The sequence below is a fragment of the Balaenoptera borealis genome, assembly GCF_965194805.1.
Source record: "Balaenoptera borealis genome assembly, chromosome: 9".
NCBI lineage: Eukaryota > Metazoa > Chordata > Mammalia > Artiodactyla > Balaenopteridae > Balaenoptera > Balaenoptera borealis.
The window spans coordinates 111,476,950-111,501,616 of record NC_138873.1 but is presented as its reverse complement, the minus strand read 5'-3'; the positions used below and the strand labels follow the sequence as shown (position 1 = coordinate 111,501,616).

General features: G+C 39.5%; 2 protein-coding genes across 9 annotated transcripts in view; one reads left to right on the top strand and one right to left on the bottom strand.

Moving 5' to 3' along the window:
- Positions 1 to 24,667, bottom strand: part of DDX43 (DEAD-box helicase 43) — a 128,723-nt gene that overhangs the window by 26,093 nt on the left and 77,963 nt on the right. The gene's annotated exons all lie outside the window — the stretch shown is intronic.
- Positions 1 to 24,667, top strand: part of CGAS (cyclic GMP-AMP synthase) — a 71,672-nt gene that overhangs the window by 14,336 nt on the left and 32,669 nt on the right. For 3 of the 8 annotated variants that reach the window (XR_014248289.1, XR_014248290.1, XR_014248292.1), the window contains exons 3-5: positions 1,038 to 1,280; positions 8,005 to 8,107; positions 10,912 to 11,597. Coding sequence is in view for 1 of the 8 variants with exons in the window: in XM_082405083.1 (XP_082261209.1) it covers positions 1,038 to 1,280; positions 8,005 to 8,107; positions 10,912 to 11,263 (698 nt within the window). In the remaining 7 variants the exon portion in view is untranslated. Of the gene's footprint in view, positions 1 to 1,037; positions 1,281 to 8,004; positions 8,108 to 10,911; positions 11,694 to 15,208; positions 16,346 to 23,459; positions 23,928 to 23,952; positions 24,062 to 24,667 lie in introns of those variants that run through there. The other 5 variants (XR_014248293.1, XR_014248294.1, XR_014248295.1 and 2 more) reach the window with 5 other exon arrangements.

Sequence of the window (24,667 nt, the reverse complement as noted above, 5' to 3'; positions counted from 1 at the left end):
TCACATAGTTACCTTTTTGTGTGTGAGGTGAGAGTAGCTGAAATCTACTCTTAGCACATTTCCCGTGTGCAGTACAGTCATATGAACAGTCATCATGCTGTACGTTAGGTCTCTAGACTTACTCACCCTACGTAACTGCAACTCTGTACCCTTTGACGAACAGCTTCCCACTTCTCCCACCTCCCCGCCCCGGCAACCTCCATTCTGCAGTCTGCTTCTATGTATTTGACTTTTTTAGCTTCTCCATATAAATGAGGTCATGCATTTCGCTTAGCACAGTGACCTCCAAGTTCATCCATATTGTCACAAATGGCAGGATTTCCTTCCTTGTTAAGGCCGAATAATATTCCATTGTCTATATATGCCACAACCTCTTTACCCACTCATTCATCAGAGGGCACCTAGGTTGTCTCCGCATCTTGGCTGTTGTGAATAACGCTGCAGTGGAGAGTGCTTGCTCCCTGTGTCCTGATGCTCACTGCCTCTCTGTATGACACGCCTCCACCCTCCGGGCTGGCCGTTGCTGTTTGGTTTTTTTGTTTTGTTCAATTTGGCCGTGCCACACAGCTTGCAGGCTCTTAGTTCCCCAACGAGGGCTTGAACCCGCGCCCTCGGCAGCAAAAGCGTGGAGTCCTAACCACTGGACCGCCAGGGAGTTCCCGCTGAGGTCTTCTGAATCACCTCTCTCCTCCCAGCTGCTCATCTGGCCTCTTATGTGGGCGTCCCTCCAAACCGCCATACACAAATTTAAATGAAAATGTAATCACAGCACTCCCAAACCCCAAACTCTTCGGGGGCTACTTGTTTTATATACCAGACAGAATCTTGATAGTACTCACACCCCATAATGGGTATCAATAAATACCGGCTAAATGAGTAAAACACTGCCTTGTGGGGTCATTTTCTTCTTTAGAACTGATTTTCATCTTACACTTAGTACTTATGGATCTCCAGTTATAGCTGTGTTATTTTTCCCTGTGTTTTTAGAGAAAACTGGATTGATAAGCCCTTTCTTCTTTATTAATATGTTTAAACAGACACAGATGTCATGGTGGAGAGGAAGAAAAGAGGGAGCCCTGCAGTAACACTTCTGGTTAGAAAACCTGAAGAAATATCTGTGGATATAATCCTGGCTTTGGAATCTAAAAGCAGCTGGCCTGCTAGCACCCAGGGAGGCATGCCCATCAGTAACTGGCTTGGAGCAAAAGTTAAGAACAATTTAAGACGGCAGCCGTTTTACCTCGTACCCAAGCATGCAAAGGAAGGAAGTGGTTTTCAAGGTATCTTGACTATGAAGGTTAACTTAAAAGACGTCCATATAAAAGAGTCGTTAATGTTACATACTAGGGCAGTGAAAGATCAACTAAGTGCTATTGGCATTTCAAGAGCCATTAGGCTAAATAGGCTACAAGGTGGGAGTTTGGTGAGAGATGGAATTGAAAAGGTCATAATTGTAATAGTAATATCAAATACTCAGCTTTAAAATGTCTACTAGCCCATGTTTGAATGTTGTTTTTGTTTGTTTGTTTTTAATAAAGAAAAGCAAGTACTGGCCTTGGAGTCAGACTGCCCTGGATCTGAATCCTGAGGCTTCTTCCCTTACTAGCTGTGTGATCTGGGGCTAGTTATCAAGCCCCGCTAAACCTGTTTGCTCATCTGTATATGTTTTTATTACACTAAAAAATATACAAACATTAATATACAAATTCCTTCAAACTCGTAATCATCCATAGTTTACTTTATCTAACATAGGAGATTGAATGTCAACTAAGTACAAGAATCGTTACACGTAAAATAAACCTAGAAGGTATGTCTTTGCATTGAAGATCATTTTCAGAATGATACTTTATGAGCATGGCAGGGACTATATATACATTTCATCATGTTTCTCAATACCTCATGTCAAAGCATATATGCAATAAGTGCTAAAATAGAAAAAAAAATCAATAAAACTACAATATTCCCAGATATCTAAACTATCTGCCCAGCATTTTAAATTTATTTAAATATTAAAAAAAGTTATTCATCAATTTAAGTTCTGACATTCCAATCAATGAACATGCAAAGCTTTATTTAAAAAAAATAATAATTCATACACTGTTCATGGAAGTGTAATATGGTACAATCATTTTGAGAAAAGGTCTGGCAGTTTCTTAAAAAGTTAAACATATATCTTCCCTAATCCAGCATTAAGTCCATAACACATTTATATAAGAATATACATAATAGCCAAAATCTGGAAATAGCCCAGAAGTCCATCAAAAGATAATGGATAAACAAACTGTAGTATATTCGTAAAATGGAATACTACTCAACAACAAAAAGCAATGAACCACTGCTAAGAGAGTGGATGAATACTAAAAACATTAAGACGGGCGAAAGGAAACAGAAACAAAGGGTCCATACTGTATGATCTCAATTATATTAAGTTCTAGAACAAGCAAAATTTATGTATGGTTTTTTTAAAAATTAGAGCAGAGGTTGCCTGAGGTGCTGGGGATTGATTAGGAAGGGACAGGAGAGAACTTCCTGGGGTGATGATAACTTTTTGATGGGGGTTTAAAAAGATCCACATGCCGCAACTAAAACTCCTGCTTGCCTCAAGGAAGATCCCGCACGCGGCAACAAAGAACACACGTGTGGCAGCAAAGAACCCACGTGCCGCAACTAAGACCCAACACAACCAAATAAATAAATTAAAGAAAACAAAAAACAAACGACACAGGTGTAGTCATTTGTCAGAACTCATCAAATGCTACATTTAACGTGTGTGTGTTTCACTGTTTGCAAATCTTACCTAAAAAATCACACACGCAAATAAATATTGAACTCCAGTTCATAATATTCATGCTGAAGTGTTTATGGGTAAAGTATTCTAATTAGTTCCACAACTTGTTTTATTTTATTAAAAAAATTTTTAAAACAAATATTTATTTATTTATTTGGCTGCGTCAGGTCTTCACACGATGTTTGTTGTGGCATGCAGGATCTTTGGTTGCCGTGCGCAGGTTCCAGAGCACGTGGGCTCAGTAGTTGTGGCGCGTGGGCTTAGTTGACCCGCAGCACGTGGGATCTTAATTCCCCGACCAGGGATCAAACCCGCGTCCACTGCATTGGAAGGTGGATTCTTAACCACTGGACCACCAGGGAAGTCCCCATCCACAACTTGTTTTAAAATAACAGTTTTCTTAAAAAAAAAGAATTTTTGGATGGATAGATGGATAAATATGTGATAAAGCAAATATAGCAAAACATTAATTGTAGAATGTAGGTGGCAGGCATATGAATGTTTACTATAAAATTCTTTCAACTTTTTCTGTATATTTTTGAAGGATTTCAAAATATTAAGTTTAAACCCACTTGCAAAAATTCCTCCAGGCGGTTAAGCTGCCCAACTCAGTATGCTTAAATTCTAGGTATTGGAATTAAATTTTAATTTAGCTTTGTTTCATAAATTTATAAAGCATTCACATGGTTCCAAAGTCGAAGCTACAGAAAAAAGTATTCTTAGGGAAACATAGCTTCCCTTTATGTTCCCTCTACACTCTTCTCTCCTTCCCTGATTGGAAACCCTATAATTGTTTTCAGTTCACCTTTCATTTTTAAAAAGTACAAGTAAATACATATATATATATATATATATATTCATATGCAACACCCCCTCTTTAAGATAAATACACTTTTTTATTTTCACTTAATAAGATATCTAGGCTATCACTCCATAGCTCTATGTAGAGATAGCACTCGTTCCTTTTTTTAAAAAAATCTTATACTGTTTTTAAAGGTTACCTTCCATTTACAGTTACTACAAAATATTAGCTGTACTTCCCGTGTTGTACACTATGTCCTTGTAGCCCATCTTATATCCAGTAGTTTGCCCCTCCCCCCACTGATTACCACTCATTTGTTCTCTATATCTGTAAGTCTTCTTTTTTGTTATCTTCACTAGTTTGTTTTATTTTTTAGATTCTACATATAAATTATGTCATACAGTATTTGTCTTTCTCTGTCTGACTTATTTCACTTAGCATAATGCCCTCCAAGTCCATCCATGTTGCTGCAAATGGCAAAATTTCGTTCTTTTTTTATGGCTGAGTAGTATTCCACTGTCTTCTTTATCCACTCATCTGTTGATGGACACTTAGGTTGCTTCTGTATCTTGGCAATTGTGAATAATGCTGCTGTGAACATTGAGGTGCATGTATCTTTTGGAATTAGTGTTTTTGTTTTTTTTTGAGCGCCCATTCCTTTTTACAGTCTGTTTTTACAGCTGGTCGAGGAATAGTAAATCCATATCTAATTTTGCTGCTATTGCCAAAATCACCTCCATACAGAATTCACCAATTTGCATTCCCACAGCAGTGTATGAGAGTACCCATTTCACCCTCAGCTTTAACAACAGAACTCATTAAACCCTTTGGAATTTTTGCCAATAATCCAAAAAGAGAGAAATGATATTTCAACATAGTTGTTTACAATAAACTTTTAATTTTAGAATAGTTTAAGATTTGCAGAAAAAGTACAAAGATAGTATAGAGAGTTCCTATACACCGCATACCTTTTTCCCATTATTAGCATCTTACGTTAATATGACACGTTTGTCATAATTAATGAACCAATATTGATGTAGTGTTGTTAATTAAAGTCCATACTTTACTCAGATGTCCTTGGTTTTTACCTAATGTCCTTTTTCTGTTCCAAGATCCCATCTAGGACACCACATTGCATTTAGTTGTCACATCTCCTTAGCCTCCTCTTGACTGTGACAGTTTCTCAGTCTTGCCTTGTATTTGATGACCTTGACAGTTTTGAGGAGTACCAGTCAGATATTTTGTGGAACGTCCCTCGTTTGGCATGTGTCTCATGCTTTTCTTGTGGGTTAGACTGGAGTTCTGAGTTTGGTGGAGGAGGACCACAGAGTTGAAATGCCATTCTCATCGTATGACATCAAGGGTACATCGTGAGTATGACTTAGCACTGCTGGTGTGGACCTTGATCACCTGGCTGAGGGAGTGTTTGCCAGGTTTCTCCACTGTTAAGGTCCTCTCTTTCCCCCTTTTCATACTGTGTTATTTGGAAGGAAGTCACTGTGCGCAGCTCACACTTCAGCTCACCTCTTTATTTATTTTTTAAAAAATTATTTATTTATTTTTATTCGTTTGTGCCGGGTCTGAGTTGTGTCTCGCGTGCTCCTTAGTTGCGGCATGCAAACTCTTAGTTGCAGCATGCATGTGGGATCTAGTTCCCTGAGCGGGGATCAAACCCAGGCCCCCTGCATTGGGAGCGTGGAGTCTTAACCAATGGACCACCAGGGAAGTCCCTAAGCTCACCTCTTTAAGAGCAGAGTATTTACACAAATTATTTGATATTCTGCATGGGAGATTTATCTCTTCTCTCCCATTTATTTATTTACTTAAATCATATCAGTATGGACTCATGGATATTTGTCTCATATTTTGGGCTATAATTCAATACTGCTTTCATTTTGTTGCTTAAATTGTTCCAGCTTTGGCCTTGAGGAGCTCTTTCATTTGGCTCCTGTGTCCTTTCAACAAACGTCCCATAATTGTGGGTTTTGTTTTGTTTTCAGCACTAACTCACTTTCTGGTACTACAAGATGCTCCAGGCTCATCTTGTGTATTTCTTGCTTCAGTCCTAGAATCAGCCATTTCTCCAAGGAACTCTGTATCCTTTTATTGGAGAGTGTACTAGAAGCATGATCTGGGTGCTGTGTGTGCTCTGCTACTAGGGTGTCATCCCTCTCAGCTGGAGTAGCAAGGAAATATATGTATGATTACTAACCCCAGCATATGCACAGCTCTATAGGTATTTCCATATGTCACCACCTGTATCTGTTTTAAGTGGTACATGAGTTCATACTGATGTCTCTAACTGTAATCCATTACCACGTGGATCGTTCTACCTTCTCTCCTTGCTCTCTGTAACCTCTCATTCCAACAGTGAGAAACCTGGCTCCCACCATCTGCCACCCACCTCCTCCGCTGTTGCTTGTTCAGTTCCAATCCACATGCATGGATGGTTCGGAATTGTAAATCCATTCCCCTGTGTGCACAGTGCATGTGTACAGTTCCTTTTGCCTTCAGTCTTACAGACCCCATTTCCAAAGTAACTTAGGTCAACACCTTTTGCCCCCCATGCCCTTCAGGGAGTTTGTGTCATACATTCGTAATACAGTTAGAGTATTTTCACAGTCTGCATTACTTCTTGAGATCCCTTGACCTTCTAAATGACTCTTTAACAGTTTGTGTATGTTAAGGTTCACTCTCTGTGCCATGAAGTTCTATTGGTTTTGACAAATGCATTGCATCGTGTATCTACCATTACATGATACCAATAGTTTCACTTCCCTAAAAAGTCCCTGTGCTTCACTTATTCAACCCTCCGCATCCCAAACCTCTGGCAACCGCTGACCTGTTTACCATCTCTATAGTTTGCCTTTTTCAGAATGGCATAAAGGGATGTTGTAAATGGATTTATACAGCAGCTATGAGCACACCTATCTGTGCCACCTTCTCCATATATTTCTTGTCTGTATATTGTGTAGGCTTTAGTATACTCTTTATTCTGTCCCCCCCAAAATCTTTGTCTGTCCTTGAGCTATACCATATTGTCATACATAATGTGACTTTATAAGTCTTGATATCTGCTCTCCCACTTTGTCCTTCTTAAAGAGTGTTTTAGATATTCTTGACCCTTTTATTTTCATAAAAATGCTGGTATCATCTTGTCAAGGTCTACAGAAACATTTTTTTTTGGAGTTTTGATTGTGAGTGCATTGACCCTATAGATGAATTTGGGGAGACTTGATATATTTACAATAATGAGTCTTCTAATTCATATGCAGGTGCACATCTCCATTTATTTAGATTTCCTCTAATAGTTTTCAGTGAAGTTTTTAAATTTTCTCCACAGAAAGTTTATATGTCTTTTGTTAGATTTACTCATAGGCAATTGTAACGTTTTATTATGAAAAATTTTAAACCAATAGAAAAGTAGACTGAAGAATATATTGAACTCACGCATACCTGTCACCCAGCTTCTTTTGTATTTTCTACATATACAGTTATATCATCTATCAGTAATGATAGCTTTGTTTCTCTCTTTCCAGTGATATAACCCTATTTTCCCTTCTCTTACTGTGCTTGCTAGGTTAGCCAGTGCATGTTGAACAGAAATGGGGATATCACACAGCCTGCCTTCCTGATTTCAAAGAAAAAATTTCAACTATTTACATTAGATTATCATGTTGCTGTGTTTTTTTTAAAATAATCTACCTGTTATTAGATCAAGTTTCTATCCACATTTAACTTACTGAGAGGTGTTTTCTTTTAATGATGAATGAATGTTAAATTTTATTAGCTGTACTTTCTGCTTCTGTTGAGTTGATCATATGTTTTTCCCCTCTTCTGTTAATGTGACAGATTATATTGATTGATTTTTAAAATTATAAACTAATTTCTGATTAAAACCAGATAGTGATAGGATGGTCAGAGCTTAAAAGAGCTATCCATGGTTAAAACTTGGGGAGAAGGGGGAGATCATTCTATTCTTACATAAACTCCCAAAAAATAGAAAAAAAGGAAATGTTCCCTGGTTCATTTTACATGAATACCCAAACTTGCAAGGATGGTATAAAAGGATAAACAAAAAACTTCAATCAATCAATTCAAATTATTGTTGAAACAAAACATCAACAGACTGTATTTAGCAATATATAAAAGGCAATACATCTTACCATGGCTAAATGTATTAAGCTCTGAGTTGTCCCCCCAATTTTTTTTCTATCTTGTCACATTGTTTGCTTGTTCAAATCACTTGTTTTAATATGTAATCACATTGTTCATCTGTTCACTTCTTTTGGTCTATCTCCCCCTAGAAATTTTTCAGGATGATATTTTAATGAAGGAAATCATTTAAATATTGTGTTGTTTATATTGCTTGTTTTTGGTAAAGTGCTTTTCTATTTTTCTTTTGGAAATTAAGAAGAAACATGGCGTCTGTCCTTCTCTCACATTGAAAAGGAAATTTTGAAAAATCACGGACAATCTAAAACATGCTGTGAAATTGATGGAGTGAAATGTTGCAGGTAACCTCCTTATTTTGTGAAATGACAGATTATCAATAGAATGCTTAGTTCTTTGTTGACTCCATAGTTTAAACCTGAAGATGATCATTGCTGGGTTGAGTCCTGGGGGCAGTCATGGCTGGATTGACCTGGAGTGTTAGAGTGTAAGAATGAAACCAAGGAAGCCAGGTCCAGGGGACTAAGGAAAGAGTGTTGTTAGAAGGCAATGGTGGGACTTCCCTGGTGGTCCAGTGGTTAAGACTCTAAGCTCCCAACACGGAGGGCCTGGGTTTGATCCCTGGTCAGGGAACTAGATCTTGCATGCCGCAACTAAGAGCCTGCATGCCACAACTAAAAGATCCCGCACGCGGCAACGAAGATCCCGCGTGCGTGCCACAAGTAAGACCCAGCACAGCCAAACAAATAAATAAATAAATAAAAATTAAAAAAAAAAAAAAAGAAGGCAATGCTGGGGAGCATAGTCCTGAGCCTGGATTATATGGATGTGGATGTATGAAAGTAGGACAGAGCGAAGGGTGTGAACACTAGTCATGACTAGCCGTGACAGTTGGATTTGTCTTAGTGTTCTGGTTGCTTCAAGGTAATGAATATTAATGTTGCATAATGGCAGGAGACCAAAGGACCACTCTTATTGGTTGCTGGTGCTTGCTTTGAGGTGGTTTGGCTGTGTTGAAGGCCAGGGACTGACCAGCTAAATTTGAAACAACACTGAGAGATGTGTAATTATTTTTCTTGGTAGCATACACACCATAAAGAACTGAGCTTGAAAAGGAATCATTCATTTGAGTTTCTAAAGTTGTCTGGAATAAGGATCACAAAAGTTAAAAGGTTAAAACAAGAATGCCCAATGTGCAGGCACAGGAAGTTCTTTAAGGCTTCATATGCAGGCTTTGAAGCAAGCATTAAGAAAAGTATATTGTTGATTAGGCTTAGTAATTTTATAAACATTAAATTTTGTCAGCTGCTAAATAACTGGATGATTAATGTAAACCAAAATAAGACAAAATCATTTTATAAAAATTAAAACAAGATTTTTCTAGGTACTAAATAACTGGATGAATAATATAAATATCTGCCAGTTTCATGTAGTTGAATTAATCCTGATAGAATAAAATATTTAAGCTAGGAATGGGGAAGAGGAAAGGAAAAAATAGGTTCTTGAAACTTTAAAGCATGTATTTGAAAAAGTAATTAGGTTTTAGAATGACTCTGTAATTATATTATTTATATATATTGGGGTGGCCAAAAGGTTCGTTCAGTTTTTTCCATAAGATGGCTCTAGTAGCACTTAGTTGTCTTTAACATCATTTGAAACAATTTTGTTAGATTGTATTGACAGCTGTCATATCAGTGTGCATTTTTAAAAAAACATCAAAATCAGTGAATTTTTGTGTATCCATTTTAATATTGAAGACGGAAGAAGAAAAGCAACATTTTTGGCATATTATGCTTCATTATTTCAAGAAAGGTAAAAACGCAACTGAAACGCAAAAAAAGATTTGTGCAGCGTGTGGAGAAGGTGCTGTGACTGATCTAACATGTCAGTAGTGGTTTGCGAAGTTTCATGCTGGAGATTTCTCGCTGGACAATGCTCCACGGTTGGATAGACTAGTTGAAGTTGATAGTGAACAAATTGAGACATTAATTGAGAACAATGAATGTTATACCACACAGGAGATAGCCGACATACTTAAAAATATCCAAATCAAGCATTGAAAATCATTTGCACCAGCTTGGTTATGTTCACTGCTTTGGTGTTTAACTTATGGGTTCCACATAAGTTAAGTGAAAAAACCTTCTTGACCATATTTCCGCATGTGATTCTCTATTGAAATGTAACAAAAACGTTCCGTTTTTAAAACAAATTTGTGACGGGTGATGAAAAATGGATACTGTACAATAATGTGGAACGGAAGAGATCGTGGGGCAAGGGAAATGAACTACCACCAACCACATCAAAGGCTGGTCTTCATTCAAAGAAGGTGATGGTGTGTATATGGTGGGATTGGAACGGAGTCCCCTATTATGAGCTCCTTCTGGAAAACCAAACAATTCCAACAGTACGGCTCCCAATTAGACCAACTGAAAGCAGCACTCGACGAAAAGCATCCAGAATTAGTCAACAGAAAATGCATAATCTTCCATCAGGATAATGCAAGACCTCATATTTCTTTGATGACCAGGCGAAAACTGTTACAGCTTGGCTGGGAAGTTCTGATTCATCCGAAGCGTCCAGAATTAGTCAACAGAAAACGCATAATCTTCCATCAGGATAATGCAAGACCTCATATTTCTTTGATGACCAGGCAAAAACTGTTACAGCTTAGCTGGGAAGTTCTGATTCATCTGCCATATTCAGCAGACATTGCACCTGCGGATTTCCATTTATTTCAGTCTTTACAAAATTCTCTTAATGGAAAAAATTTCGATTCCCTGGAAGACTGTAACAGTTCTGGGACCTGGAACAGTTCTTTGCTCAAAAAGATAAAAAAGTTTTGGGAAGATGGAATTATGAAGTTGCCTGAAAAATGGCAGAAGGTAGTGGAACAAAACAGTGAAGTGAATACGTTGTTCAATAAAGTTCTTGGTGAAAATGAAAAATGTGTCTTTTATTTTTACTTAAAAACCAAAGGAACTTTTTGGCCAACCCAATATCTTTATTGTTTTTTGTATCTATATGTATTATAATATCTGTATTGTTTACTATATCTATATGTTTTTCCTGTAAGATACCTAAAGTTCTTTGTGGAATGAAACAGGTTGTAAAGAAGTAAAAATAAATGGTTTTCTTTTTTATTCAACAGGAAAGAGTGTTTAAAACTAATGAAGTATCTTTTAGAACAACTGAAAAAAAAGTTTGGAAACCGAAAGGAATTGGATAAGTTCTGTTCTTATCATGTGAAAACTGCCTTCTTTCACGTCTGTACCCAGGACCCAGATGACAGTCAGTGGCACTCCAAGGATTTGGAGCTCTGCTTTGATAACTGTGTGACATACTTTCTTCAGTGCCTCAAGACAGAACAACTTGAGCATTATTTCATTCCTGAATTCAATTTCTTCTCTCGAGACCGTATTGACAAGCCAAGTAAAGAATTTCTGTCAAAGCAAATTGAATATGAAAGAAACAATGGATTTCCAGTTTTTGGGGAATTTTGAAATTATATTTTTAAAAAGAATCAAGAATTAGAGTGACTTTATAATCATTGAAATGCGTCACAGCGATTGACTAAAATGAATGTAAATGATTATTCAGCTCTCCGTTTCTCTTCATAAACTCTAATCAATATAAAAGGATGGATTATCCTAGGAAACAGATGATTCAAGGAATAAGAAGCAAAGGAGTATTTAAAATATAAAAGCTTTACCAGAGTGGCATGAAGAGGACAAAATACATATCACCTCAATTAAATTCATCAAGCACTAACTGAACACCACTTCTCACCTAGCACAGATGTGTGGAAGGAGGCAAGATCATTGCCTCCACGAACTGGTAGGTTTTGTTTAACATGCAAATATGTTTGGAAGCCATGTCCTGTCCTATGTGTTAGGACAGGTAAGAAGGAAATGAAAAAATGGGTTCTGTGTGTCCCGGGAAATTCTTAATCTTTCATAGAAAAATATAGGATACTTTTCTTTTTTTTTTTTTAGTTTCCAAAAAAGACAATTTTATTTTGTCATGGGGAAGTTTATGCTTTTCTTCTGTATTACACAGAAGTATACAAGTGAAAAGTTATAAAGGTAGAATCTCAAATATGAAATATTACACAAATGCAAGTGATTGACATTTTCCCCCAAAACATATAACCATATCCCTATTACTTCTCCATATCCACTCTCACTAGTACAATCACACACACACACTCACACACACACACACACACACACACACACACACACCTGATTCGAAGTAGGTGACAGGCCCAGAACAGTGGCCTCACTAAGTTTCAACCTTGGTTTTTAAGGAATAGATATGTCTGCTGCCTACCCAACTCTTCCAAGTGCTCAGGAAACAAGGAGAAAAACCCTGCCAACCTAGTATGCAAATACACAGTCAGGAGTATGCAGAGAGGAGGGTACAAGATAGGAAGAAAGTGGTGGATACCACTTGTTTGTGGCTATACATGGAACACCTCCCAGAAATTTCCAGAAATAGCTAGACAGAATGATTTTGGTTTTAGGGTTCTTGATTGTCTGCAAAAGTAGAAGAGCATTAACACTAAAAAATATCACCTTTCCAAAGAACTGGGAAAACAAAAGTTATATAACTTTGAGATGGCAGAGGAAAAATAATGAGAACAGAAGAATAGCATGATCCCTCAATACCAACGAACCTTCAGAAAGGAAGTGGGGAAAACTGTTCTATGATAGTTACTGAAATAGTTAGGACCCTCTCCAGAGTATGATATGGTAGGAGAGAAGGGCACATGTTTTCTCCAAAGCTTGCTAATGAATCATGTTTAGGTTTAGGATACCCTGGTCAGACTCTCTGGCTGATTTAATGATGAGTCTATTGCTATTTAATGTTTTCATTACATTTTCAAGGAGTACAAAAGTTCATCTTTTTTTTTTTTTTTTCACACACACACACTGTATTTTATTTTTACAAGAGATAAATCGACTGACACCAAGCATTGTACATGGATGACCACAACAAAAGCAACAATGATTGCAATTACCAAACATGAAACACACTCATACTATGTCATAGTATTGACATTCAGTCCAGTAATCCTCCACTGTAACAGCTAGGATACTTTTCTACACATGGCTAAATATAAAACATAACTTACTTTCTTTTATTTTAAGTAATACTTTTATATGTATTTCTGAAAAGGCAATACATACATGGTACAAAACTCAAAGAAAAGGGTGTGGAATAAAATGTCACCCTCTCTCCTCTGCACTTAGGCAGCATTCAGCTTGAGGCAGTTGCTGTCAGTTAACTTTTTCCTATTCAGATATTTTGCACATTTTCTTATTGGCTTTTTTATTGTTTTCTCATTGTCATCTTGTTGTCATTCTCATATCACGAATAACTTCTGTGTAGACTGTCTATACCAATTTTTGTGTCTTCTAGTGAGAAAGGTTTTTTTTGTTGTTTTTTTTTTTTTTTAGTGAGAAAGGTTTTAAAATTTAAATTTTGAATGTATCAGTCTTCTCCTTTCTGCTTGTGCATTTTATGTATCTTTAACAACCTAATGTGTTGGAACGTACTAAAAGTTGGACATTTGGAGGAGACTTTTGGGGACAGTGTATGATAAATAAACAGAAACTTAGGCAAACAAAAAACTCCAAGCTACTTTTAACTCCAGGAAAAAATGTATGTGTGCAAGAAAAGAAAACTAATCATAGTCTAATTTGAGAATATTGCTCAACTGTATTTGTGAAGTCAAAGTAATATTATAACTATTGACTATTAACCTTATCAGGATCATGATTAGTTATATGGAGAGGATAGGGCCTGAGTGCTTGTGAGTGACGGTGGTAGAGGGGGTTGGACTATATTAGTTTCCTACAACTTACCACAAACTTCGTGGCTTAAAACAGTACACATTTATTATCTCACAGTTTCTGTGGATTAGGATTCTGGGCATGGTTCTGCACAGGGTCTCACAAGGCTTCAGTCAAGGTGTCAGTTGGGGCTGCAGTCTTATCTGAGGCATAACTGGAGAAAGATCCACTTTATTGGCAGTATTCAGTTTCTTACAGTTTTAAGACTGAGAACGGCAGTTACTGTTGGCCAGAGATTGCCCTCAGGTGCTAGAAACTGCCTTCAGTTCCCTGCCATGTAAACTCCCAGCATTGGCAGCCCATAACATGGCAGCACTTCAAAGCTGGGAGAGAGGGAGAGACTCCAGCAAGAGGGTGCAACAGTCTTATTTAACATAATTGCATACACGTGATCATGTACATCCCATAACCTTTACCATATAATTGGTTGGAAGCGAGTGACTGGTCCCACCCATGCTCAAGGGGAGGGGAGTCACTTACGAGTGTTATGTCAGTTTAAACAACTGTATAGTTAGGGGGAAAACACCACCCACAAGACTACTCTCACTTCTGACATCAGTCGCAGTTTCAGGAGATTCTCCAAATCATTCTCAGGTTTGATAATTCACTAGAAAGACAAAACTCAACTGAAACCAGTATATTCGTGGTTACAGTTTATTACAGGGTAAGGATATAGGTTAAAATTAGCTAAGGGAAAAAGCACATAAAGCAGAGTCCATGACGGTACCAAACACAGGCGTTCTTTTTTCCCTGGGGACCCATGGATACATTTTATCTCTTGGCATCAATGTATAACAACAATACACAGGGAATATTGCCGACCAGGGAAGCTCACCTAAGCTGCAGTGTTCACAGTTTTTATTGGAGCTCAGTGGTTGGCTTGATTTAATGCTGTTTTTCAGTTTTGGTATCAGTTATCTTAGCTTTATGAGTTGAAGAGCTTTTCAACTTCTCATCTTTTATTTCCAGAGGGTATGCCAGATTTACCCTCTTGAAAGCCCTTGATTACTTTTCCTGTTTCTTCTGTTTTACTTATTCAGCTTAACTACCTGAGTTAATTTTACTAATTTAGGAAAATATAGTCACACTTGTGAATTCATATTTGACATACAGTGTGCTTACTAAAGAATCAGCTGTTGGTTTTCACTGAACACTGTATTGTCAAATTTGTTAATTTCTGCTTTTACCTTTCTTCCTTTCTTTTCTCCTATCAGTCTTCCTATCAGTAATACCAGGAAATTATTATTGCATAAATGAATAATGTAGGATTAGGTGATGAGGGCCTAACTAATTATACACAAATATAAATACTAAATGTTAATATGAGTAATTATCATATAGGGAACAGAACACTGTACACATAACGGAAGGTAGGGGAACATGATTAGTCAAAGAAACTTTCACGGAAATCAGTTTACCTAGGATTTGTTTCAGCATGGAGTGCTACGCTAAAATGTAAGAAACAGCCGTTGTGTATTTTGGTCCCATGAAATCCTTTTACTGTTTCATTTCAAAGTAGGTTAAGTGTAAGAAAAGTACCAAGGGACTTACCTGGTAGTCCGGTGGTTAAGAATCTGCCTTCCAATGCAGGGGATGCGGGTCCAATCTCTGGTTGGGGAACTGGGATCCCACATACAGGGCAACTAAGCCTGTACGCCACAACTACTGAGCCTGCCGGCCTCAACTAGAGAGCCTGCATGCCACAAACTACAGAGCCCATGCGCTCTGGGGCCTGCACACTGCAACAAAGAGCCCTCGCGCTCTAGAGCCCACGCCATAACTAGAGAGAGGCCCGCGCATCACAACAAAAGAGCCTGCTCACCACAAGAGCCTGCACGCCGCAACGAAGATCGCGTGGGCCGCGACTGAGACCCGATGCAGCCAAAAATAAATAAATAAAATAGATAAATATTAAAAAAAAGAAAAGTACCAAATACTATTTGATAACCACAAAATTAAAGGGCTATTGGGAAAGACATATCAGCTTGTCTTTTATCATAGAAACAAATTTACTGTGTTAACAGCATCTTTTTCACTGCTATGACAACATCTGAACAAGCTTTAAATGTTTTAAAGACTGACCTTAACATAGCAACATTATAGGAGACAAAATTTATTTTTATTTCTTTAAATAAAGATAGTAAAATATGAACTTTTAATGCTACAGTCCTTAAGATCCATACAAAACTTTTCAACTCAAGGTTATATTTGATTTTATGAAAGTATAAAATATTGAATTCTACATTTTTTAAAAGAAGTTTTTTAACATCTTTATTGGAGTATAATTGCTTTACAGTGGTGTGTTAGTTTCTGCTTTATAACAAAGTGAATCAGCTACATATATATACATACATCCTCACGTCTCCTCCCTCTTGCGTCTGCCTCCCACCCTCCCTATCCCATCCCTCTAGGTGGTCACAAAGCACCAAGATGATCTCCCTGTGCTATGCAGCTGCTTCCCACTAGCTATCCATTTTACATTTGGTAGTGTATATATGTCCATGCTACTCTCTCACTTCGTCCCACCTTACCCTTCCGCCTCCCCGTGTCCTCAAGTCCATTCTCTATGTCTGCATCTTTATTCCTGTCCTGCCCCTAGGTTCTTCAGAATCTTTTTTTTTTTTTTTTTAAGATTCCATATATATGTGTTGGCATACGGTACTCTTTTTCTCTTTCTGACTTACTTCACTCTGTATGACAGACTCTAAGTCCATCCACCGCACTACAAATAACTCAATTTCGTTTCTTTTTATGGCTGAGTAATATTCCATTGTATATATGTGCCACATCTTCTTTATCCATTCATCTGTCGATGTGCACTTAGGTGGCTTCCATGTCCTGGCTATTGTACATAGAGCTGCAATGAACATTGTGTTACATGACTCTTTTTAAATTATGGTTTTCTCAGGGTATATGCCCAGTAGTGGGATTGCTGGGTCATATGGTAGTTCCATTTTTAGTTTTTTAAGGAACCGCCATACTGTTCTCCATAGTGGCTGTATCAATTTACATTCCCACCAACAGTGCAAGAGGGTTCCCTTTTCTCCACACCCTCTCCAGCATTTATTCTTTGTAGATTTTCTGATGATGGCCATTCTGACTAGTGTGAGGTGAAACCTCATTGTACTTTTGATTTGCATTTCTCTAATGATTAGTGATGTTCAGCATCCTTTCATCTGTTCGTTGGCAATCTGTATATCTTCTTTGGAGAACTGTCTCTTTAGGTCTTCTGCCCATTTTTGGATTGGGTTGTTTTTCTGATGTTGAGCTGCATGAGCTGCTTGTAAATTTTGGAGATTCACCCTTTATCAGTTGCTTCATTTGCAAATATTTTCTTCCATTCTGAGGGTTGTCTTTTCGTCTTGTTTATGTTTTCCTTTGCTGTGCAAAAGCTTTGAAGTTTCATTAGGTCACATTTGTTTATTTTTGTTTTTATTTCCATTTCTCTAGGAGGTGGGTCAAAAAGGATCTTGCTGTGATTTATGTCATCGAGTGTTCTGCCTGTGTTTTCCTCTAAGAGTTTTATAGTGTCTGGCTTTACATTTAGGTCTCTAATCCATTTTGAGTTATTTTTGTGTATGGTGTTAGGGAGTGTTCTAATCTCATTCTTTTAAATGTAGCTGTCCAGTTTTCCCAGCACCACTTATTGAAGAGGCTGTCTTCTCTCCATTGTATATTCTTGCCTCCTTTATCAAAAATAAGCTGACCATATGTGCATGGGTTTATTTCTGAGCTTTCTGTCCTGTTCCACTGATCTATATTTCTGTTTTTCTGCCAGTACCATACTGTCTTGAATACTGTAGCTTTGTAGTATAGTCTGAAGTCTGGGAGCTTGATTCCTCCAGCTCCGTTTTTCTTTCTCAAGATTGCTTTGGCTATTCGGGGTCTTTTGTGTTTCCATACAAATTGTGAAAATTTTTGTTCTAGTTCTGTGAAGAATGCCATTGGTAGTTTGATAGGGATCGCACTGAATCTGTAGATTGCTTTGGGTAGTATAGTCATTTTCACAATGTTGATTCTTCCAATCCAAGAACATGGTATATCCCTCCATCTGTTTGTATCATCTGTAATTTCTTTCATCAGTGTCTTATAGTGCATACAGGTCTTTATAGTGCATCAGTGTCTTATAGTGCATACAGTTCTGCATACAGGTCTTTTGTCTCCTTAGGTAGGTTTATTCCTAGGTATTTTATTCTTTTTGTTGCAGTGGTAAATGGGAGTGTTTCCTTAATTCCTCTTTCAGATTTTTCATCATTAGTGTATAGGAATGCAAGAGATTTCTGCGCATTAATTTTGTATCCTGCTACTTTACAAAATTCATTGATAAGCTCTAGTAGGTTTCTGGTAGCATCTTTAGGATTCTCTATGTATAGTATCATGTCACCTGCAAACAGTGACAGCTTTACTTCTTCTTTTCTGATTTGGATTCCTTTTATTTCTTTTTCTTCTCTGATTGCTGTGGCTAAAGCTTCCAAAACTATGTTGAATAATAGTGGTGAGAGTGGACAACCTGGTCTTCTTCCTGATCTTAGAGGAAACGGTTTTGGTTTTTCACCATTGAGAACGATGTTGGCTGTGGGTTTGTCATATAGAGCCTTTATTATGTTGAGGTAAGTTCCTTCTATGCCTACTTTCTGGAGGGTTTTTATCATAAATGGGTGTTGAATTTTGTCAAAACCTTTTTCTGCATCTATTGAGATGATCATGGTTTTTCTCCTTCATTTTGTTAATATGGTTTATCACATTGATTGATTTGCCTATACTGAAGAATCCTTGCATTCCTGGGATAAACCCCACTTGATCATGGTGTATGAGCCTTTTAATGTGCTGGTGGATTTTGTTTGCTAGTATTTTGTTGAGGATTTTTGCATCTATGTTCATCAGTGATATTGGCCTGTAGTTTTTCTTTCTTTGTGACATCTTTGTCTGGTTTTAGTATCAAGGTGATGGTGGCCTCGTATAAAGAGTTTGGGAGTGTCCCTCCCTCTGCTATATTTTGGAAGAGTTTGAGAAGGATAGGTGTTAGCTCTTCTCTAAATGTTTGATAGAATTCACCTGTGAAGCCATCTGGTCCTGGGCTTCTGTTTGTCAGAAGATTTTTAATCACAGTTTCAATTTCAGTGCTTGTGATTGTTTATATTTTCTATTTCTTCCTGGTTCAGTCTCAGAAGGTTCTGCTTTCCTAAGAATTCTAAGAATTTGTCCATTTCATCCATGTTGTCCATTTTTTTGGAATATAGTTGCTTGTAGTAATCTCTCATGATCCTTTGTATTTCTGCAGTGTCAGTTATATTTTCTCCTTTTTCATTTCTAATTCTATTGATTTGAGTCTTCTCCCTTTTTTTCTTGATGAGACTGGCTAGTGGTTTATCTATTTCATTGATCTTCTCAAAGAACCAGCTTTTAGTTTTATTGATCTTTGCTACTGTTTCCTTCATTTCTTTTTCATTTATTTCTGATCTGATCTTTATGATTTCTTTCCTTCTGCTAACTTTGGGAGTTTTTTGTTCGTCTTTCTCTAATTGCTTTAGGTGTAAGGTTAGGTTGTTTATTTGAGATGTTTCTTGTTTCATGAGGTAGGATTGTATTGCTATAAGCTTCCCTCTTAGAACTGCTTTTGCTGCATCCCATAGGTTTTGGACCATCGTGTTTTCATTGTCATTTGTTTCTAGGTATTTTTTGGTTTCCTCTTTGATTACTTCAGTCATCTCTTGGTTATTAAGTAGTGTATTGTTTAGCCTCCATGTGTTTGTATTTTTCCAGATTTTTTCCTGTAATTGATATCTAGTCTCATAGCATTGTGGTCGGAAAAGATACTCGATACAATTTCAGTTTTCTTAAATTTACCAAGGCTTGACTTGTGACCCAAGATATGATCTATCCTGGAGAATGTTCCATGAGCACTTGAGAAGAAAGTGTATTCTGTTGTTTTTGGATGGAATGTCCTATAAATATCAATTAGGTCCATCTTGTTTAATGTATCATTTAAAGCTTGTGTTTCCTTATCTATTTTCATTTTGGATGATCTGTCCATTAGTGAAAGTGGGATGTTAAAGTCCCCTACTATGATTGTATTACTGTTGATTTCCCCTTTTATGGCTGTTAGCATTTGCCTTATGCATTGAGGTGCTCCTATGTTGGGTGCATAAATATATACAATTGTTATATCTTCTTGGATTCATCCCTTGATCATTATGTAGTGTCCTTCTTTGTCTCTTGTAATAGTCTTTATTTTAAAGTCTATTTTGTCTGATATGAGAATTGCTACTCCAGCTTTCTTTTTTACAAATTTGGTTTTATCTGCCTGCAATCCTGTGAAGATGTCTGAGTTTAGATGTGGCTTCTTTTGCCACAGAAGCAGGGAACCGTGAGCACTCCTGCCATTTCTCATGTGACCATCAGAGGGCAGTGCGTGGCTATTTGTGACAGTCACACAGTCCCTAGTTAATCTTCCTCAGAACATGTTTTATATCCTTAGAGGATTTCTTTAAGAATTATTTAATTTCCTTTTATTCTTCAATCCTTTGGAATCTAATGAAAACTCCTTACAAATAACAGCTAAAGGTAACGCACTGAATGGGCGATGCCCCTTCTTACACATACAGACACATAAAATTATGTGTCTGATTGACGGTGGAAACTTGCCTGACATAAAATTTTAAAACTCGTGGCTAAGACTCTGCGCTCTCAATGCAGGGGGACTGGGTTGGATCCCTGGTCAGGGAACTAGATCCCACATGCCGTGACTAAAAATCCCACACGCAGCAACAAAGATCCTGAGTGCCGCAACTAAGACCCAGCACAGCCAAATAAATAAACTCATCCAAAATGGATCAAAGACCTAAATTTAGGAGCTAAAACTATAAACTTATAGAAGATGACATAGGAGCAAATCTTCACGACTTTGGATTTGGCATCAGTGTCTTAAACATGACATCAAGTCAACGAAAATTAAAACAGATACATTGGATAAAGGGTCACCAACATGACTGCTTTGCATCTGGCTCTTAAGGTACCCCTGGCACCAGACGAGAATTACACAAGGCATTTCTCCAGTAATTCTCCCAAAACCCATTAAGCAGCTCCAGTTGTTTTCTCCATTTTAGAAATGGGGCCACTTAGGCTCACAGCCTTGCTGGGCTCACCCAGCTAAGAAGAGGCTGAGCAGGGACCAGACTGCAGTCTCTCTGCCTTCGGACCCTGTGCTCCTTCCACACTGCTCGCCCCTGGATTCTTCCAGAGATCGGATCCCCAGGCCTCGAGAACTCACTGAGCTCTGGGGCAGTGTCACCACCTACGCCTGGGGCTGGACTCCTTGTCCAGGAGTGGCCTGCCCTGGCCACTGGGGGCCCTCCCAGTCCCAGGATCACCGGATATCTGGGCAGAAGATGGTTTCTCTATGAGCTCCAGGAATAAAGGTTCCTGTATCCTCAGAGCTGAGAGGTCCCCCTGTGGCATCTGGTCCTAGCCTGCTTGTCAGGTGGGCCCTGCAGGCGTCTACTGGACACTGGGCCCAAACCCTGCCTTGGCCGGTCTGTGGGGCAGAAAAGGGGGCAGTTTCTTTCAGCTCCATTTCCTCGTCCGTCAACAGGGACAGTGTTTCTACCTTCTTCCTGGAGTTGTTAAGAGATTCAACGAGATGATTCAGGTCCAGAAAAGAGACCCGGGTAAGGACTCCTTAGCTGTACCCGCTGATATGACTTCCCTGCAAGCCCACTGCTGCCCTGGGCTGCCCCCCTCTGCCCACTCTGTTCCCTCTGCTGAGGGCCCAGCGCCCTCAGACTCAGATGACTTTCCAGGAAGCCTTTTTCACACTCCCATTGGGTGGGGTGTCCCTTGGCCGGCGGTGGGGAACAGCACTGGGGCTCCCGCCATCAGACCCGGGCATCCCTGGAGCTGGACATGAACCTGTGCCTGAGGACAATAAGGTTCCGAGTGTGCAGGGCTGACCCTGGAGCGCCGTGCACAGGGCCGTCTCCTCCTCGGACCACAGGCCGGGGCGCCCGGGAAAGGGGCTCCCTCCTTCCAAGCAGCCACAGTGAGCTGCGCTGAGCTCCCTGGGGCGCCGCCCACCTCCCCTGTGCACTTGCCCCGAGACTGCATCTCAGGGTCTCGCAGCCACCGGGGGCGGGGGGCAGTGTCTTCTCGCGGGTCGATATTGAAAGTCAGTTTCTGGAGAAGATGTTAGTCTTTAATGGAAACGACACTGGGAAGAATCCGGGCCCCTTCGTACAAACCAACACCGAGCCTGAGCCCGTAACCGTGACGGCACTGCCCGCGCCGTGAGGACCCTGCCCCGTGGTCCTCACTGCTCTCCACCCCGGTTCCACCAGGCGCGTCCCCCCTCTTACCCTCAGGGGAGCCCTGAGTGTCCTCCCTGTGAAGGTCTGTGTTCTGTGCATGGGGACCCGTCTCTTGGCCGACGAGAGGGAGGTCTCTGACCCGCAGCCACAGATAGAGCGCCCTCTGTCCTCACCTTGAGGGAGGTGAGGGCGCCCCCCTTCTCCTCCTCACCTGGCGTCTTGGGCTGGAAGCCGAACCCCACCCCACGCAGAAGCTGAATGTGAGGGGTGCCAGGGCTGGGGGCTGGCGCAGGGGCCGAGCCAGGGGTCACTGCTGGGGGAGCCCGAGGGGTGCTCAGGGTCTGTGCCTGCCGCCTCCAGGGCTGGGTGTGTCACTGGACGGGCCGGGCTATGATGAGCTCGGGGGAATGAAGCAGGGGGGTGTGGCGGGAAACCTGGGCCAGGGGACTGGGGTGGCCCTCCCTGCTCCGCGGGTCACTCTTAGGCACTCTGACGGCCTCGACTGCCCACTCAGCCATCTCCCTGCCTCAGGCGGAGCTCCGGGCTCTCGAGAGCCCCTGCTTTCCCAGACAAGGCGCAAACTTGATGAAGAGACACAGATAGTGGAAACTGCAGCCAACACCTAAATATGTGCACGAATTGTGTTCCCCAAATTCCACTTTATAGGAAGCAGTCCTAAAAAATACAGATTGATGGATGCAGATGTACAGTACAATTAGGAGAGTGAAAAACTGGGAATGGCAAGTTTGATGATTACAGTACAATATTGTTGTCTATATTCACCATACTATGCATTAGATCAGATCTTTAAAATTTAAAAAAGCAACCAGAAAGCCAGCTACACGAAACTTCTAATTTTTCAATGTTGATAAAATTAGAAAACCAAAGGTTGAAAACCAAAGTTTTCAACAGATTGTTGGCCAAAACAAAGCATTTCTAAAGCTGGATTTGTCTGGATGTGAGGGCGTCTAGATTTTTACTTAGCACTAAACAATGTTGCAAAGTGTGTAAATTGCACATGTGTTATCTTTTCTCGTGGTTTAATCACATGGAATTTTTAAACCACATTTGAAAACCCAAAGTATCTAACGAGTCTATTAATGGCAACTCAGCTCAGGAGACAGGCTATATATAAGGACTCTGAGGTTAGAAGTCCAGCCCCAGGGCTGAAACTGATTTATTCGGTGACCTTGAAGAAGGTCATTAACCAGGAGTTCACCTCAGCATCTGGGTCTGCTGTGAGAAGAGCTAACAGAAGGGATTTAAAACATTTAACTCCCTCCCAACAAGTGCTTCAGGAATTCATGATGCTCTCAGTAATTTTAAAATCTGTCTCATTTGGACAGTTACCACGAATTTTGCCAAAATTATCAGCATGCTATGAAGCCCCAAAATGACAGCTAAGCACTACCAGCTGAATGCAAGCTTTTGCAACATTGTAAAAAAACAACAACAACAAATATTCCTTTTGTAAATTACAACATATGTTTTCCAGGAAAAAATAGTTCTAAGTCAATATTTTTTTTTCAATCCCTTAGGCTCTGAAACTAACTTCCTTATAAAGCCCAGTAGAAAAATGAAAACGCATTCAATATTTTAAGCCTCAGAAGCAAATAAATTGGTGGAAGAAGCTAATATTTACTTCTCTGCTTATTCACTCATATCTGTATATGATCCTTGAGTCGAGGCTGTGAAGAGTGCTAATTTACATTATTCGTTATTAGGAGAATGCACTCAGCAAATTTAATACTCTTATGCTGTATTTTATAAACCTAGATGTGTGCTGCACAGATATGCACAATAATTATCATTTTAACACGGTCAGTCCAATTAATAAATTTTACATACTCCAAAATTATTGTGTGGTATATGGAACCATACTTTCCCTATTCATCAGTATGAAATTCTCTTTCCCTTTGATATGGTTTGGTGTGGGTCTTTAGTAACGCCCCCAATCTCATCCAACCTATCAGTGGCATTAAAAACTAATGCTCATGTTTCTCATTTGTAAACTTTGTGGGTTTTCTTCAGCATGAAAAATGAGTTGATCGCCCTTCTGGAACCCCTATAGCTACTTTCTCTAAAGAACATACAGCATCGATCTTACGAAATCACTGTGCACGCTTCACTTGCATGCATGGTCAGTATCGTGACGTGTTCCCTCCCTCATCCTCACTGTTCGCCTCTGCCCCTTCCTCTCCAGCCACACATCACCTGCTCCGACAGTTCTGCCCATGTTTGCTACATGCCTATCTGCTGCCTTTTCTCGGCCTTCCCAGCTTCACGCACACCAGACTCGTGTGGCATGTGTGTGCGTTTCTGGCCCTCCAGCCTCCTACACGAGGCTCACGCACTGCTCTGCCCAAGCCCATCCTCTGACTGCAGGCCTTGCCTCCCTCGCCCACTCCACAAAACCCACCTCTGTGCTCTATTGCCCTTTATGTTCAGAACGGCCTCCCACGAACATGCATACACCTCCTTACTATGCTGCCTCAGATCATTTCTCCAGAAGGGCTTCCTAGTCTGCAAGCGTCCCTGCTCCTGTGTCTCCAAGTCACACTCTCAGCTGTTCCTGCCCTATTTTTAGCAATTCACTTTTCTCCCTGAAAGATTTTATTTGGAGCCTTAACTTTTTCCTGGATACTTTCTTTCCAGAAATAATCAGGGAAACTGCAGCAGTGTATGTTAAACATGCATAATACTTATTTTTAAGTAAGTTATGCAAATGTTACTGAGTCCAAGCTCG